This window comes from Mustela nigripes, chromosome 8 (assembly GCF_022355385.1).
Source record: "Mustela nigripes isolate SB6536 chromosome 8, MUSNIG.SB6536, whole genome shotgun sequence".
In the NCBI taxonomy this organism is placed as follows: Eukaryota; Metazoa; Chordata; class Mammalia; order Carnivora; family Mustelidae; genus Mustela; species Mustela nigripes.
Window position 1 is genome coordinate 52,976,639 of NC_081564.1, and position 19,965 is coordinate 52,996,603.

Consider the following 19,965-nt stretch of genomic DNA (forward strand, 5'->3'; position numbering starts at 1 on the left):
TGCTAGATATAATAATTTAATTTCAAAATTTGTATATGGAAATATCGTAGCAGGGGCGCCTGGGTGTCTCAGGTGTTCACCGTCTGTCTTTGGCTCAGGTCATGATCCCAGGGTTCTGGGATGGAGCCTCATATCTAGCTCCCTGCTCAGCGGGAAGCTTGCTTCTCCCTCTCCCACTCCTCCTGCTTGTGTTCCCTCTCTTGCGGTGTCTCTCTCTGCCAAATAAATAAATAAAAGTGTTTAAAAAAAAAAAGAAATATTGTAGCATATTTTTCTTTCAGTGTTAAATAAATTCCATTGAAAGGCACTAAAAGTAAAGAAAACATAACATCATCACAAAGCAAACTAAAGAGACACTTAGGAATAAGATCTCACTGCCCTTTTACTAGACTGGCAGAAATTCCCATTAAGCCACAAAATGAGATATGTGTATGGGAGGTCAGTTTCTTTATGCATGATCAGACACTGCTAGTCGTACACAGAGGGCAACTGTCATCAGCTAAGGAGAGAAAACTGCTGGCTTGCAAACCAAGTAGTGAAAAGATGCCTCATTACAGGCAAATTTAAAATGCTAAGTAAAATGCAAATTAAAGGAAGAATAAAATATTGAAACTAAATTAGGATTACCTGAATCATCATTCCATTAGCTATTTCACCTCGTGTGAGTTTTTTCAGGAATTCTTCTCTACCCTACAAATTACCAAAATTTTAAAAAAGGAGGTTTTATTTGTAGAATATCAGAAAACCTTATTACAGACAATTGCTAAAACAAGATACATCTTATATATACTAAAATATCAAGGTAACCAAAAAAGGGAAAACTAACCAGTCTTCAATTCCTTTTTAAATAACAATCAGTTTGTTTTTAATATAACTTTCTGGAGGCACACATTAAATTTGAAAACACAATAGACATAATTTACATCTGAAGTTTGTAAAATGTGATCCGGTTCTCCATTTGGCTAGAATAAATTTTTTTCTTAAAAAAAAAAAAAATCATTCCTTCGAAGTTAGGGTTCAAAAATATGTGGATAGATTTGAACTCTCCATAGTTATGCTTGACATTACCTCACAATCAGAAATACTGCCTTTTAATTATGCAACATGTACCACGTAGCTGCTAAAATCAGTAACAGGATTAAATGGATACATAATACTGTAGACTTAACACAAGAGACAGCGTGTGGTCTTCTAAGTACAATACCAGCTGAACTATTATTGAAAATGTTCAAGAAGAGAGGCTGGAGAGTGACAGAGTTATATAGTAGTTGTAAAAACATTTTCTAAATAAATAATTTGTTGAATAAATGCATTAACAACAAACTGCTTTTGATCCCAAGGTTGGATAGTTAAACTGTAAAAGTTTAAGTTTCTTTTAAACTCAAAATTGTGTTTCTTAAAAAATCTCTTTATATAATGAGAAACTCAAGATCCATTAAAATACCATAATCACACATATTTTTATTTATAAACAGCATATTAAGGATGGAGAGTGAAACCAGGCCTACAAGGATGTTTTCCTGAGACAGGTGAAACAGGTGAAGTGGTAGGAAATGCAGAGGTAAGTGCCTGAATCACAGAACTGAATCAAAATGGGCCACATTTATGAACATGGTCTGCAACCCAGCTTGAGCTAGACTTCTCAGTTCTCATTGCCAGTTCATTGTAAAGGGAATGAAAGCCCAAAACAATTGCCATTTCACAACTATTACAATAATGGATTCAGCCAAGAATTACCAATAGATGCTAAATTGAAGTATATTCTCTTTATTTGGAAACAAAGCAATGATGTGTTCTTAAAATTTTGCTCAATTGAGTACTTATTAATTACAACAGGAAAATGAATACATCTGTTGGTCATAACTTTAACCAAATGCTCAAACTTACTATCAATAATAATGAGACAAACTTATACCATGTGCTTTGTGATGTTTCACTGACACAATATTGTAACTACGTAATATTCTTGCTGAAAGTGTTTAACCTGAATCTAACAATGAACAAAAAATAAATCCATAGTAAGAGCTCCAAAGTAACAGGTCTAGGATCTCAACAAATTTGTTGAAGAGGAAAGCAGACTCAAAAGTTATGAGATAAATGGACTGTGTGGTGCTAAGTTACATACAGAAATCAACCGAACTAGAGAAATTTGCATGTGAACTACATCTTTGTGCCAGTCATCTAATTATTGCCTCTTAGTTCTATATCCACTCTTAACTCTAATTTGAGATGCTGGAGCTGTACATGTAGTTTTCTTTTGCCAGCTGGAGTTAAGCTAGGCTTTGTCAATAGAGGGCAGTGGAGGGGCTTACAAAGCTGCAGTAAGGCATCCTTGTTCTGATTCCAGTTATTTTCTTCTTTCCACAGAATTGCTGCCAGCTGGTATGTAGAAGACCAATGGTGCTTACCCTCCAGCCAAATTCTCTACCCAGAAACTCCCTTCAAACTCCATTTAACCTCCATCAAATTCTCAGGCATCTGGCAAGTGGCTGCTTGTGGTCATCCTCTGAGACACAGCCACACTCTCTCCTGTTAGACCTTACTCTGCTTTGGGGGAAAGGCAGCCTCTTCCATGCTTATCACTTCTTTGGGTACTTTCTTCATCCATAAAGGCTGTGGCTGCCCCCTCTACTATTCTAGATATTCTGATATTCTGATATTCTCTAGAGAGGAGATCAAAAAGCTTTCTCTGCTAAAAGTTAGTATAAAGTTTTGGCTTCGGAGACATAAAGTCTCTGTAACAACTCGTTAATTCTGGTTTTGGAGAATAAAATATATCAAAAGAGCACAGTGAAGAGCTTGAAAGAAACCAAAGAAAAGGGGGAGCATTCTCAGATGCTAGGAACAGCCTACACAGAAACAGTCACCTTTGACCTGCTGCCTGGCTTTAGCAGCCAAAAACCAGAAGGTGGCAGCAAAGAGCTATTCTACTGGAGAGACGCCTATTCTAGGTCCAAGAACTGAAGAGCAATATAAGGATGCTATGTGTCCAGAAACACAATTTTAAAGAGAAAAGAGGTGTTAATACTAAATAAAAATTGATATAAGCTCAGAATCAAGAAAGTAGCATCAGTCTGCTTTCCAGTGATGGAGGGGACCTAAGACAAAAGTTGGAGAACTCAAATTATTAAAAAGGTCTAAGACCAGGGACAGAAATAAATAGACTTTAAAATTAAGAGTTATGACCATAAAGAAAAATTTAGTATTTCTGCAAAGAACTGAGTTGGGCAGAGCAGCTCCTGCTCTACATTGTTAAAGTACTGTTTAGTGGCCAGGATGCTAAGAAAAAGTCCAATAACCAAAACTGATTCTTTAAAAATAAACATAAGGGTACTATTTTATCTTTCTTTTTCTATGAAAATATGTGATTTTTTTCTTTAGAAACATTTTTTTAATTTTTAAAAATTTTTAATAAATACATAGTGTATTTTTAGCCCCAGGGGTACTACAGTAATCAAAACAAGTTGGAGCTGGTACACTTCACAGCACTCACTACAGCACACACTGCACTGCCCCCCACCCCATGTCCATAACCCCACCATCTTTAGAAACATTTTTAAATTACAAAGAATAAAATTAAAATAACCTGAATCCACAAACCCGGAGATACGCATTGTTACTTTTTGTTGTATTTCTTTTTAGGTCCAGGCATTAAAGTTGTTATCTTTGGTAGAGAGTCAGCCTAGTAAGACCTTTCTCAGCCACTAAAAAAATTCCATTTTTTAAAATTAAAAACTGAGTGAATTTTCAATTTATCCTTGTACTCACATATTTTAACAACTATTGTATTACTGGAAAATTTGTGTATTTAGTTTTCCCAGTATGTGTTAACTATGTATTCATGCTTTCCATAAACATTTATTGAGTACCTACTTTGTTTTAAGCACTGTTCTAGGTATAGAGATGCAGCAGTGTACAAAACAGTTCTTGTCCTCCTGGAGCATATTTTCCTATTGTTATTATGTAACTGTTATAAACACACCTAACATGTATCTTAGTAGTCTATTCATCTTTGTTATCTGGTGATTTTATTTAAGTCTTATTTTTAGAAATGATGTTAATTAACTATAGATTACAAATGTATATAAAGTACTCCATATGCACTGGTTTAATATCCACAAATCAGTCAACATGACATGTCACTAACACAAAATGAAGGATAAAAACCATATGATGACCTCAACAGATGCAGAAAAAACATCTGACAAAATCCAACAGCGTTCATGATTTAAAACTCTCAACAAAGTAAGTTTAGAGAGAACATATTCCAACATAATAAAGGCCATACATGACAAACCAATAGCTCATATCATATTCAGTGGTGAAAAGTTGAAAGCTTTTCCTTTATATCAAGAACAAGGCAAGCATGTCCTCAATCACCACTTTTATTTAACATAGTACTGAAAGTCCCAGCTGCAGCAATCAGACAAGAAAAAACAATCAAAAGTATCCAAATTGGTTAAAGAAAAAGTAAATCTGTCACTATTTAGCGATGACATAATACTATATATAGAAAACCCTAAAGACTCTACTAAAAATTATTAGAACTAATAAATGAAGACAGTAGAGTTGCAGCATAAAAATGATACATAGAAATCTGTTAATTTCTATAGGTTAATAATAAAGTAGCAGAAGACAAAATTAAGAAAACAATCTCATTTAAAATTGTATCAAAAATAATAAAATATCAGGAATAAATTTAACCAAGAAAGCAAAAGACCTATACTCTAAAAACTGTATGACACTGGTGAAAGAAAGTGAAGACAACACAAATGAAATGATCCACCATGCTCATGAAATGGAAAAATAAATGTTGTTAAAATATCTATACTACACAAAATACTAATCTACAGATTCAATGCAATCCCTATCAAAATACCAACAGTATTTTTCACAGAACTAGAACAAATAATCCCAAAATTTGTATGGAATCATAAAAGAGCTTAGTAACCAAAGCAATCTTGAGAAAGAACAAAGCTGGAGGTACCATAATTCCAGATTTCAAAATATACTATAAAGCTACAGTAATCAAAACAATTTAGAACTGGTACAAAAACATAGATCAGTGGAACAGAATAAAGAGTGCAGAAATAAACCCAATGGTTATATGGTCAATTAACCTGTGGCAAAGGAGGCAAAAATATGTAATAAGGAAAAGGCAGTCTCTTCAATAAATGATGTTGACAAAAACTGGACAACTACATTCAAAAGAGTGAAACTGAACCACTATCTTATGTCAAAAACAAAAATAATATGGATTAAAGATCTTAAATGTGAGACCTGAAACAATAAAACTCCTAAAAGAAAATACAGGTAGTGATCTTTTATACATCAGCCTGAGCAACATATTTATGAATATGTCTCCTCAAGCAAAAGAAACAAAGGCAAAAATAAACAATTGGGACTACACCAAAATAAGAAACTTTTTTCACAGCAAAGGAAACAAATCATCAAAATGAAAGGATGTCTATTGAATGCCTGGAAAAGATATTTTCCAATGTTATATCCAATAAGGGGTAACATCCAAAGTATATAAAAGAATTCTACAATTAAATACCAAAAAACCAAATAATATTAAACAATGGGCAGAAAACCTAAATAGACATGTTTCCAAAGAAGACATACAAATGGCCAACAGACACATGAAAAGATACTCAATATCACTAATCATCAGTGAAAGTCAAAACCATGAGATATGACTTTCCACCAGGCAGAATGGCTAAAATCAAAAAGACAAGAAATAACAAGTGTTGACAAGAATATGGAAAAAAGGGAAGCCTCATATGCTGTCAGTGAGAATATAAATTGGTGCAACCACTATGGAAAAGAGTATGGAGGTTCCCCAATAAATTAAAAATATACATACCATACAATCCACTAATTCTACTATCAAGCTTTTATCCCAAGAAAACAAAAACACTAACTCAAAAATATACATGTACCCCTATGTTCACTGCAGCATTAATCACAATAGCCAAGATACAGAAGCAATCTCAGTGTCCTTCAACAGGTGAATGGATAAAGAAGATATGATATACATATATGCAACAGGATATAACTCAGCCATAAAAAATGATGAAATCTTGCCATTTGTACCAACATGGATGGACTTAGAAAACATCATGCTGGGGCGCCTGGGTGGCTCAGTGGGTTAAGCCGCTGCCTTCTGCTCAGGTCATGATCTCAGGGTCCTGGGATCAAGTCCCACATCTGGCTCTCTGCTCAGCAGGGGGCCTGCTTCCCCCCCCTCTCTCTGTGATCTCTTCCCTTCCTCTCTCCTACTGTGATCTCTCTCTGTCAAATAAATAAATAAAATCTAAAAAAAAAAAAAAAAGAAAACATCATGCTAAGTGAAATAAGTCAGACAGAGAAAGACAAATACCGCATGATTTTACTTATATGTGGAATTTAAAACAAGCAAAGAGAAACAAATTTTTAAATACAGGGAACAAACTGGTAGCTGTCAGAGGAGGAGAAGCATGGGTGGATGCAAGAAATAGATGAAAGGGATTCAGAGACACAAATTTCCAGTTGTGAAATAAATAAGTCATAGAGACAAAAAGTATAGCATAGGGAATGTAGTTAATAATATTGTAATGACATCGTATGGTAACAGATGATAATTACACTTATAGTGGTCAGAACTGTTAATGTTTAGAATTGTTGAATCATGTCATGTACCTGAAACAGATATAATATTGACTACTCTGTGTGTGTGTGTGTTTTGATATTTTAATAATGAAAGTTTTTGAAAATAGATAAAAGGTTTTTACATATATTGATAAAATACTTTCCAGAAAGTTTCTACCAATTTATACAGAGTACAGGTTATCATGGGTGCTATATCAATAAAAAATTATCAAGTATTAGTTTTCAAATATGTAAAATTGGGATAACACTTCTTTTCCACAAAATTATTCCAGGAGTAGAAGAAGACAAAACATATAAAATAGTTTGCCTGGGGCAACATCCACATTAAGCAGTCAACAAATAGCTAGTATTACTTTCAATGTGTTGTTTAGAATCTACATATTTATCAGGAGACAGATTCCAGAGGTAAATATGTGAGTTGATTATTAAATACTGTTTTATCCTGAAGAGTGAAGGTATTCCCATTCTGTGCAGTATTCTTCACGCTGTTCATCCCCAATACTTCCGAATATTTGTCAGGCTCCAAATTCAGTGTTTTATATAGAGTATTATCACACAGAGGTACAATACACATATTATTACACTCATTTATGAGATCACAAACATAAGCTCTTACTGGTGAATATTCTTAATATTCCTTGAATAAATGATTAGCAGAACCAGAATTCAAATTAAGAAAACATCTGACTCCAAAATCCATCCCCTTTCAACAAAATCACATTACACTTAGAAAAGGGTGAGAAAAAGTAGAATCAAAATTCAGAGATTTAAATGAAAACACTAAAGCCAATTTACCCTCCTTTTTTTTTTGTCTGACAACAAAACTCTAATTCAGGAGAATTGGGAAGGAAGTTATGTTCCCAGCAAGGCAAATAAAGTTTTATTTTGTCCTCAAGTGCTTTACACCATCAAGAATTCTGACTGCCCAATGCTTTATTTTTATCACATTTTTAAATACATTTACTCCCTCACATATATGTTAAGAAAATGAACTCTTCTGAAGCTTGATTAAGGGAATACACAACTGCCATTTTAAGGACTTAAATGCCAATATACCTTCACACTATTTCTGTTTTGTCTTTACCTTAACTCTTTTCCCCAGCAAACATTTACCATTAATGTGAATGCTCCCAATATAATAGTAACGGCTTCCTCTGACCTAACTTTGGCAAAGTATTTTATCTCTGAATGGAGTAGGAGATAATCTTAGTAAATTAAAAACACTGAAACAAAAGTAAAAGAGTACATGGTCTAATCTGTTAATATGGAACACAGAAAGGGATAAAGACGAATGATTGTGTTTGCAATCTACAGCATATATGATTCTGAGTTTCTGAGCTGCTTAAACCAGGAGTAAATATGAAACATTAGAGACTGCCAATTATTAAGGAGAGAAGGAATATAGTTTTATCAAGAACATTTTTTTCTTAATTCTGAAATCTAACCTAAATTAAGTGCATAGGTTTTTGACCATCTTGAACAATATGACGTCTTTCATTAATTTAAAAAAACAAGTAGCAATAACCAATTTTTTTTTATAATGTCATGGGAAGTGGTTAATTTTTTTTTTTAAGATTATTTATTTATTTATTTATTTGGCAGACAGAGATCACAAGCAGGCAGAGAGGCAGGCAGAGAGAGAGGAAGGGAAGCAGGCTCTCTGGTGAGCAGAGAGCCCGACATGGGGCTCGATCCCAGGACCCTGGGATCAGGACCTGAGCTGAAGGCAGAGGCTTTAACCCACTGAGCCACCCAGGCGCCCCGCAATAATCAATTTTGACCATTACTTTTATCAACCTTTGTTAAAAGTCAAGGGTGCAATATCAACTTATAATTCAATAAAGGCTACATGGGTCAAGAGTAATATGGTTTAATTTGACTAATAGGCATAAATCTTTAAGAATCAAAATAAATAAATTATTAGAATGCCCATTTTCTCAGTGTTTTAAAATATCACCAGTCTTAATCAAAATCATGATAGAAGCTGTATAGTACACAAATCACATTTTGGCTTACTAAAGCTATTTTATTGCTAATTGAACGGGACATTCTCTAAGAAGGCCTGACGTGGTAAAATTTACGATGTCTAAGAAAGTTTTTTAGAAACTTTTGATTTTTACTTTTCTCAGATGAAGGTCCTGTATAATCAGACATTGTCTCAGACATTAATATATTTAATATATATTTAATATATTTAATATCCCCCCAAAATATATTTGAGGGAAGCCCAAGATTTTTCTCTAAAGAAGAGTTAAGGGTTGTTATAAATATTTGAAAAAGAACTCAAGCAAAATCATATAACTGTTTAAACTATAAAGTCCTAGACCAGATTCCTATGGTCTAGAGGAGGTAAATATGTGAGTTGGTTATTAAATACTGTTTTATCCTAAAGAGTGAAGGTATTCCCATTCTGTGAAGTATTCTTCACACTATTCATCCCCAATACTTTGAATATTTGTCAGGCTCCAAATTCAATGTTTTATATAGAGTATTATCACACAGAGGTAAAATATACATATTGTTACACTCATTCATGAGATCACAAACTTAAGCTCTTACTGGTGAATATTATAGGTTTAGAACATTATAAGGACATAACTCATTGTCTTTTTCTAGCATTAAAAGTAATCCCTAATGGCAAGATTTCATTTCTTTTGATGGCTGCATAGTATTCCATTGTGTATATATACCACATCTTCTTGATCCATTCATCTGTTGATGGACATGTAGGTTCTTTCCATAGTTTGGTATTGTGGACATTGCTGCTATAAACATTCGGGTGCTCGTGCCCCTTTGGATCACTACGTTTGAAATGAAATCTTGCCATTTGCGACAACATGGATGGAACTAGAGCGTATCATACTTAGCGAAATAAGTCAAACGGAGAAAGACAACTATCATATGATCTCCCTGATATAAGTAAGTGGTGATGCAACATGGGGGCTTAAGTGGGTAGAAGAAGAATCAATGAAACAAGATGGAATTGGGAGGGAGACAAACCATAAGTGACTCTTAATCTCACAAAACAAACAGGGTTGCTGGGGGGAGGGAGGTTGGGAGAAGGGGGTGGGATTATGGACTTTGGGGAGGGTATGTGCTTTGGTGAGTGCTGTGAAGTGTGTAAACCTGGTGATTCACAGACCTGTACCCCTGGGGATAAAAATATATGTTTATAAAAAATAAAAAAAAATTAAAAAAAAAACAGTAATCCCTAAACACCTAAACAAGGTTTAAAAACTAGAAATCATACAATGTTTGCTTTTAGGCCACAATGGAATTAAACGAGAAATCAGTAACAGAAAGGTCATTGGAAAATCCCAAAATATATAGACCAAAGAATGTATCTCTAAAACACATATGGCTAAGGAATACATCTCAAGAAAAATTTATAAATATTTTGAACTACATAAAAACAAAAACACAATTTATCAAAATTTGTAGGATATAGCAAAAACAGTGCATAAGGAGAAATTTACAGCACTGAATGCATATACTACAAAAGAAGACAGACTTGACACCAATAATCTATATTTCAACCTTAAAATACTCTAAAAAGAAGAGAAAATTAAATTAAAACTAAGCAAAAGAAAAGAATAATTAAAAGTAGAACTCAATAAAATTGGAAACAGAAAATCATAGGAAAAAAATCAATGAAACCAAAATGTGATTCCTTGAAAAGATCAATAAAATTGATTAGTCTAAAGCCAGATAAACTAAGAAAAAAGAGAGGACACAAATTACTGATATCAGAAATGAAAGCACTGATCACTACAGATCCCTTGGATATTGAAAAAAACAGTAAAGGAATACTATGAAAAACTCTATTTTGAAAAATTAGATAAGCTTGATGAAATGGAACAATTATTTAAAAGGCATAACCGGTCAAAACTCATACAAGAGCATATCTAAATATGCTTCTATTAAAGAAATGAAATTAACAATTAATTACCATCCAAAACAGAAAGCACTGGGCCCACATGGGTACACCAGTAAATTCTATCAAACATTTAAGGAAGAAATAATACTAAATCTCTACAATCTCTTTTAGAGGACAAAAGCAGAGGGATGCTTCTTAACTCATTTTGTGAGATCAGAATCACTATAATAGCTTCAATAAGCTAAAATGTGTGTGTTGGGGGAGATGGGATATTTACAAAACATCTATAGCTAAAAAAAAGTTTATGGTGAGAAACTAAAACTTTCCTACTAGGATCAGTTATAGGCAAGGATGATTCATCTCAACATTCCTTTTCAATATTGTACTAGAGAGCTTTAAAAATACATTGATTTAAAAAAGTAAGTAAAAAATATACAGATTTGGAAGAAATAAATCTGCTTTTCACAGATGACATAATTGTATATTTAAAAATTTAAAAGATTTAACAAAAATACTCCTGAAAATAATAAGCTGTTATGTACAGTTGCAGGACATACTGTGAATAAACAATCTTCTCCTTTTTTCTATATGCTAGCAATGAACAAGTAAAATTATAAATTAAAAACACAATGATTATTTATATCAGTTCCCCCAGAAAGAAATAATTAAATCTAGTCATATATGCATAAGATCTATATAAGCAAAACTCTAAAACTCTGATGAATGAAATTTTAAGAAGTAGATAAATGTGGAAATATTCTATGTTAACACATAAGAAGACTCAATATTGTCAAGAAGTCAGTTTATCCTAACACAATCTGTAGATTCAATTCAATCACTACCAATATCCTAGCAAGTTATTTTGTGGATATTGACAAAGTGATTCTAAAATTTATAAGGAGAAGCAAAATGCCCAGAATAGCTAACACAATATTGACAAAGAAAAAAGGAAGAGGCATAAACACAGTCAACATGAAAACATACTATAGTGCTACATTATTCAGGACAGGGCAGCACTGATAAAAGAACAGACAAATAGATCACTGGAACAAAAAAGAGTCCACAAATAGACCCACAGAAATATGATCAGTTTGTCTTTGACAAGAAAGCAAAGGCAACACAATGAAGCAAAGACAATATTTCCAACAAATGATGTCAGAAAAACTGGACATCCATATGCAAAAAGAAAGGAAGCCAGATGCACTTTATACCTTTCACAAATGTTAACTCAAAATTGATCCATTAAACCTAAAGGTACATTACAAAAACGTAAAACTCCTAGAAGATAACAAAAGAATACCTAGATGATCTTGGACGCAGCAATAACTTTTTAGATACACCACCAAAGGTATGATCTGTGAAAAAAACAATAGTAATAATCGATAAGCTGGGTTCACTAAAATTAAAATCTTTAGCTCAATGAAAGCCACAGTCAAGAGAATGAAAAACAAACCACAAACTGGGAATAAATACTTGCAAAAGACAAATCTGATAAAGATCTGTTACTCAAAATGTACAAGGTACTCTGAAAACTTAACAGCAAGAAAACAATATGTTAAAAAAGGGGTCAAAGATGTTGAGGCACCCAGATGGCTCAGTCAGTCATGGGACTCTTGATTTTAGGGCCGTAAGTTCAAGTCCCATGTTGGGTGTAGAGAGTACTTTCAAAAGGGGGGGTGCAAAGAACTTAAGTTACAACTCACCAAATAAGATACAGAATGGCAAACAAGCATATGAAAAGATGCTATACATCATCTGTCATCAGGGAAATGTAAATTAAAACAACCATGAAATACCACTACATGGCTATTACAATGGCCAAAATCCGGGGTGCCTGGGTGGCTCAGTGGGTTAAAGCCTCTGCCTTCAGCTGAGGTCATGATCCCAGGGTCCTGGGATCGAGCCCCACATCGCACTGGGCTCTCTGCTCAGCAGGGAGCCTGCTTCCTCCTCTCTCTCTGCCTGCCTCTCTGCCTGCTTGTGATTTCTGTCTGTCGAATAAATAAATAAATCTTAAAAAAACAAAACAAAACAACAACAACAACAACAAAAAAAAAAAACAATGGCCAAAATCCTAATCACTGACAACATCAACTATTAGCAAGGATTTGGAATGAAGGAACTCTCACGCATTGCTGGTAGGAATGCAAAATGGTACAGTAACATTGTAAGACATTTTGGCAGTTTCTTACAAAACTAAACATATACTAATTATAAGATCCAGCAATCATGTTCCTTCATTCATACCCAAAGGAGATGAAAATGTATGTCCACATAAAAACCTGTACATGGATACTTACAGTAGCTTTATTTATAACTGCCAAAACTTGAAAGAAACCAAGATGTTCTTCAGTAGGTGAATGTATAAATAAACTATGGCAATCCAGATATAGCATACTATTCAGTGCTAAAAAGAAATGAGCTATCAAGCCATGAAGAGACATGAAGGAATCTTGAATGCATATTAGTAAAAGAATCTATTCTGACAAGGCTACATACTGCATGATTTCAATTATATGATATTTTGGAAAAGGCAAAACTATGGAGACAGTAACATACTAGTAGTTGCCATCAGTGGGAGAAGGGATGAACAGGTAGGACACCAGTGATTTTTAGGGCAGTGAAAATACTCCATATGATACTACTATGATGGATACAATTATTATATATTTGTTGAAAATCTAGGCATGTACACAACAGCACCAATAGTGAACTATGATATAAACTATAGATTGTAGGTAATTATGGTTATCCAATGTAGGTTCACCCCTGGTAAAAAATGTCCCACTCTGATGGGGGATGTTGACAATGGCGGAGGCTATGCATAGGTCAGGGGTATATGGGGAGTCTCTCTATTTTCTTTCAGTTTTGTGGGGATCATAATAATTTCTTAAAAAAATAAAGTCTAAAAGGTGATCCTAATATGGTTATTTTGAAATTTTGAGCCTGAATGAATCTTTTTTGATTGGCATACATACCTCCTTAGTGTCTGACTGACTAGTTTATACCAACTTCAGCATCAGAAAAACTTGTCCCTGAATTCTACACAGCTGCTTAAACACTATGCTACTTTGGGCAAATCATTTCATCCCAAAATGAACATACTAATAACACCTTTACAGTATTATGAACACTGAATTAACATGTATGAAGAGTAGCCTACAGTAACCTTGCAGAAAACGGTCTTCCTTTCAACTTCTTTCTTCTTTTATACTAAGTTTCCAATTCATTCTAGTACTGTGATTTTAACCTAAAACCAGAGTAGCCTGATGTTCTTCTTTTCCACCAAAACTCCCCAAATTCCTGCAGCTTCCACAAAAGCCTTCTATTTAAATGTCGAGAAGTACTTAATATCTGATAAAAAGCTTTGAAGATTTTTCTTGTTACAATATCATGTTCTTCAGACAACGCTGAATGATTTTCTGTTCATTCCATCAATAACATAACTGAATAGGTATTACACTTTTACCAATTTACCTCTGATCCCTGTGGATAGTTTTATCCTGGGACTTGGCTAACTGTGTCTTTTCTGAATAGGTCAGTTATTGGGATTGAAGGTATGAAAAAATGGACAAGTCATCTGTAATAGCTGGAAAGTTCCAGAAACTGTTAAATATCTTGATTGTTCGGGGTTGCCGCTAGTCTAAGACTGCCCAAATCTTACTGAGCATTGTATAGGTACATTAATTAGGGGAAATGTAACTCAAAAGTTCTACTTCTAAGGTTTCAAAAGCTTATTTCTCAAGGCTAGCTCAGATGTGGTAATGCTATAATTTCTAGAAGACATGAATTAAGGGCAGAATCAACAAATATACAAAGTTGCCTGTGAGAAAAACACGATACCAAGACTCAGAAAATTATATAGATTTTTATTACTTAGTCAATGGAAGACAGTGGGGTCATTACAAAGGCAAAATGGCAAACCTGAATTACTCCAAACCTGAATTATCTAGGGACTATCTAGAAATTTATTTTTAATTCATTATGACTCTGACACAGATATACATGTATACATCAGAGAAAAATAATGCCTTATATATTCAGCTCAGACATTAGTGGAGGTGTTTAGCAATGGGAAATTGTTTCCTAAAATGCACAATTTCTTTCTGTTGCTTCTTTCTCTATCTTAGCTACCAAAGGATAGAGAAAGAACCTGATTAACAATTTCTTCAGTTTTTCTTGAATAAAACCAGGTGACACTTACACTTTGTCTTAGGTTGGTAAAGCAAGAATAGTAGAGTCACGTCAAATTTGCAATCAACCTATAAATTGTATTTTATGGCATCAGGAAAACTTAGAAAAGAATAAACAATTCAATATAATATCCTTCTTAATAGAAGAGTGCCTCAGGCTAGTGAAGTCATATAGCTGAAGAATTGAAGGCAGGTTGTGACAGCTATGAGATAAATATGTGAACAAAGCTTTCCTGTCAATTGACAAAATTAAGAAACATTGTTAAGTGGCCAAATTAGTGGTTGATGTCTTTAGTGATATCCACAATGGAAAAAAAATTAATTATTGGCCATAGAGAAACACAGACTAATGAAAAATTAAAGAAAATTATAAATAACATTTACAATGTTATTATATATGCTAAATCATATGCTTTATATTTTTAAAATAACCTTGAGGTTAATTTTTACTATAATAGTTTCTTTCATACTAATTTTGGAACATATGTGGCATAAAAAACCCACTGAGTAATCCATGAGAAGGAACAGAGGTACAATACACCAAGTCCATCGAACAGCTGGATTCAGTATGGGAACAAATTCCTAGTCTCTCAGGTATAGACACATTTATTGGAAGACAATCTAAGCCTCCTAAATTTAGAAAGCATAAGAGAAAGTCTTCATTGAATGAAATGCTATTGCAAGGTTTGAACACAGAACACAGATCCCGTATTTTATAAATAATTGTAGATAACAAGTATTCAATAAGTAAATGCCAAGGATGGGAGCAGTGTGAGTACAATGTGTGATGGACAGAAGTAGCCTGTTAAGGTGCTCCCTTATGTGGGGCAAAATGGGAGCTGACTTTGTTAGCGTCTATACCAAATGGCAGGGGTGGCTATTCGTAACATTTCTCACTTAGAAATAGATTTGAGGCCTACGACCAGTAGTTTCTGTAGAAACACTGAGGTCTACTAAGCACTGCTTGGTGCTCAGGAATCCATTAACTTGCAGGCCTGATGTAGGTAATCCCTTTCCTTATATCAGTAAGGTGCAAGGGCACTTCCCAGCAACTACACATTAGATATACAGGATGAGTTTAAGCCAAGCACCACTCTTCTGGTGACCGAGGTAGTTTAGGGTCAGTAATAGCAAAAAGCAGATGTTAAGTGTTGATTAGCTACATGGAGCCCCATTCCTCTTCCATTCGTGCTGGGCGTCTAAAGAGAAATTATTTTATTCAGATTTATTAGAAGGAGTAATTATTTTAAAAAGCTATTATAGCTTAAATTAAAATCAAACTATCATCAACAAATCAATAAAACTGGTTAATTACCCCTTTTTTTTTTTTACAACTAAGTAGAACACAGAGATACAAACCTTGAATTTTCTTCTCACTTCTGCTATTTTCTCTTCTAATTCCTCTGTTTTAAATTTGGTTAGGTGGAAAACAGCACCAAGCTGATAAGCTTCCCTGTATAGTTGTTTAAGAAAGTCTTCATTTTTGGACCTTAGTTTCATCAAAGATTGGATTTCAGACTCAAATTCTGCTTTTTTCTTTATACTGTTAAAAAAAAAAAAAACAACAATATGATTATTCCATGAGAATATATATTGAGGCAAATATGCTTAATAATAGTAAAAAAGGAAGAAGAGCATGTTTTATGTTGCCAAAAATATAAAATAATCAGATACTTAACTAAAACTTGAGTACAAAGAATATGACCCAAAATTATACTTATTTTCCTACTTTTCCTGTTGGCTACTCTTGTCAAGCTGTGCTCAACCTCAGAAGGATCTCAATAAGAAAGGCCTGGGGACCTCAAATGCTCAGCTTTCAGAGAATTCATTCCTTCTATAACAATCCATCCCTTTAATCCCATAAAACACTGCTATTAAGAATAATCAAATATGAGAAAAATGCAGTCCATGAAAAGGAGAAACAAAACTTAACAAAAGAAAACTAGTAACTAAAACAAAACTTTCAAAAAGAAAATTAGGGTCACCTGGGTGGTTCCATTAAGCATCTGTGTTTGGCTAAGGTCATGAGCTCAGGGTCCTGGGATCAAGCCCTACATTGATTGGGCTCCCCTGCTCAGCGGGAAGTCTGCTTCTCCTTCTCCCTCTGCTCCTCCCTGCCATTCATGCATTCTCTCTCAAGTGAATAAATAAAATCTTTAAAAAACAAACAAACAAAGAAAAAACAAAAAGAAAACCAGTAGCGAAGGAGAAAGAGTTAATAGAGGGAAAAAGTATGACATTAGACTGGATACCACCTTTTTCAAGAAACATACCATTGAGGCATACAAGATAAGAAGAAAATACAAAGAAGACATAGCTACGTTCACAAATAAGGTAAACATCTCTACAGAATAGAAATAAAACTGGAAAGCAAAGTAAAAGTGGAGGAGAATCAGCAAGAAACTAGCTGAAGGTATGTGTTGCCTGGGCAAGGTTCACTGCATCACTGGAGGGGTTTTAGATCAGTTGTACTTATTTGTTAAAGAACCAACTTACTGATAAAGGCTATAGGTTTTTAGAAGGCACTACAGCATTGGGAAGGAAAGACCCAGAAACCAAGAACTCAACCAATGGGTAAAGAAAAAATTTAAAAAAAAATCGAAACACAACATATGAGAAGCAGTTCTAAAAGGGAAATTGAAAATAGTAAGTGCCTACATTAAAGAAAAAGACATATCTCAAACCACCTAACTTTACATCTCAAAGAACTAGAAAAGTAAGAACAAACTAAGCCCAAAGTTAGAAGAAAAGTTGACAACAACCACAGCAAAGACAAGTGCAATAAACTAAAAGCTAATAGAAAAGATCACCAACAAAAAAATGGGTTTTTAAAAAAAATACATAAAAACTGACAAACCTTTAACTACATTAAAAAGAGAAAGAAAACTCAAATAAATAAAATCAGAAATTAAAGGGCTACATTACAACTAATAACATAGAAATACAAATGATCAGAGAAACTACTATTATGAAAAATTATGTATGTGCTAACAATTGGATACCTCAGAAGAAATGCGTTCTTAAAAACACATAATCTACCAAGACAACCATGAAAAAAATAGACAATCAGAACGGATCACCAATGAATAAGAAAACTGAACCAGTAATCAAAAATTCCTAATTAAAAAAAGACCCAACCTTATGGCTTTACTGGTAAATTCTACCAAACATTTAAAGAAGAATCAATGCCCCTTGTTCTCAAACTCCTCTAAAAAATTTAAGAAGAGGGAACGCTTCTGAACTCAATTTATGAAGCCAACAAACATAGACAAAGCCAGACAAAGAGATTACAATAAAAGAAAATTATAGGCCAATATCCTTGATGAATATAGATGCAAAAATCTTCAACAAAATTTTAAAAATCTGAATTCAACAACAATTTAATAGGATCATATATAATAACCAAGTGGGTTTTATCTCTGGGATGCTACAATGGTTAAAATATGCAAATCAGTTAATGTGATACCTCACTTAAGTGGAATTAAGGATAAAAACATGATTATGTCAATAGAAGCAGAAAATCATTTGACAAAATTCAACATCCATTTATGATAAAAGCTCTCAAAATACTGTATATAAAGGGAATGTATTTCAACATAATAAAGGTCACCTAGGACAAGCCCACAATTAATATCATGGTCAGTATAAAAAGCTGAAGGTTTTTCCTCGAAGATCAGGAACAAGCCAAAGGTGCCCACACTTACATTATCTTTTCAATATGGTACTGAAAGTTTTAGAGCATTTAAGCAAAAAAAAAGAAATAAAATGTAATACAAATTAGAAACGAATAGTTAAAATTTTCTGTTTGCAGATGACATAATCTTATATAGAAAGAACCCTAAAAAACTCCACCAAAAAACTGTTAGAATATGTAAATTCAGTAAAGCTGCAGAATACAAAAAACTGTTGCATTTTTATATACTAACAATGAATTATCTGAAAAAATGAAACAATCACATTTACAATAGTGTCAAAAATAATAAACTATTTTGGATAAAATTTAAGGATATGAAAGATCTATACACTGACACCGTCCATAAGACACTGATGAAAGAAACTGAGGAAGACAAAGACATGGAAAGATAACCTGTGCTTATGGACTGGAATATTTAATAATGTTAAAATGTCTACACTACCCAAAGCAATCTAGAGATTCAATGACTCTCAAAGCTACAAAAGACTCCGAATAGCCAAAGCAATCTGGAAAAAGAAGGACAAAGCAAGAGGTATCACACTTCCTTATTTCAAACAATATTATAAAGCTACAGTAATCAAAGCAGTATGATACTGGCATAAAAAACAAACACATATACCAATAAAACTGAATGAAGAGCCCAGAAAAAAACTTTTGACAAGGAAGCCAGCAACACACAATGGGGGAAGAATCATTTCTTCAATAAGTGGTGCTGGGAAAACTGAACAGCCACACTCAAAAGAATGAAATTGGGGCGCCTGGGTGGCTCAGTGGGTTAAAGCCTCTGCCTTTGGCTCAGGTCATGATCTCAGGGTCCTGGGATAGAGGCCCGCATCAGGCTCTCTGCTAAGCGGGGAGTCTGCTTCCCTTCCTCTCTCTCTGCGTGCCTCTCTGCCTACTTGTGAACTCTGTTTGTCAAATTAAAAAAAAAAAAAAAAAAAAAGGAATGAAATTGGCTGAACCCTTATCTTATGGCACTTATAAAAATTAAATTGAAATAGATTAAGGACTTAAATGCAAGAACTAAAACTATAAAACTCCCAGAGGAAACATAGGGAAGACTCTCCTTGACACTGGTCTTAGCAATTTTTTGTTAAATTTTCTTTTTACATATGACACCAAAAGCACAGTAAACAAAGTAAAACATCAAGTGGGACTATGTCAAATTAAAAAGCTTCTGTTCAGCAAACAAAAGAAACAAAACCTCAATAATTTGAAAACAACAACAATAATTTGAAAAAAAAAAACAACCCTCAATAATTTGAAAAGTCAACGTAACTATTGAGAGAAAATCTATTTCAAACCATTTATGTGATAACCACAAATGTGATAAGACATTAAAATCCAAAATACATAAGGAATTTATGTAATTTGGTAGGTAAAAACCAAATGATGTAAACTTTAATTTAAAAACTAAATAAAACATGAAAGTACTTTTAAATGAATAAGAATGACTTTGGATCTAGAATATGATATTTTGAGACAAATCTTGTTTGAATGGATTGAATAGAAAACAGAATGTGAGTTCATGGAAACAGGAATGTGCACTT

General features: G+C 33.6%; 1 protein-coding gene across 1 annotated transcript in view; it reads right to left on the reverse strand.

The window, feature by feature from the left end:
• Positions 1-19,965, reverse strand: part of CCDC178 (coiled-coil domain containing 178) — a 391,102-nt gene that overhangs the window by 266,066 nt on the left and 105,071 nt on the right. The window contains exons 12-13 of the mRNA XM_059408065.1: positions 16,081-16,264; positions 628-690 (exon numbers count right to left, since the gene is read on the reverse strand). Of these exons, the coding sequence (XP_059264048.1) occupies positions 628-690; positions 16,081-16,264 (247 nt within the window). The remainder of the gene's footprint in view (positions 1-627; positions 691-16,080; positions 16,265-19,965) is intronic.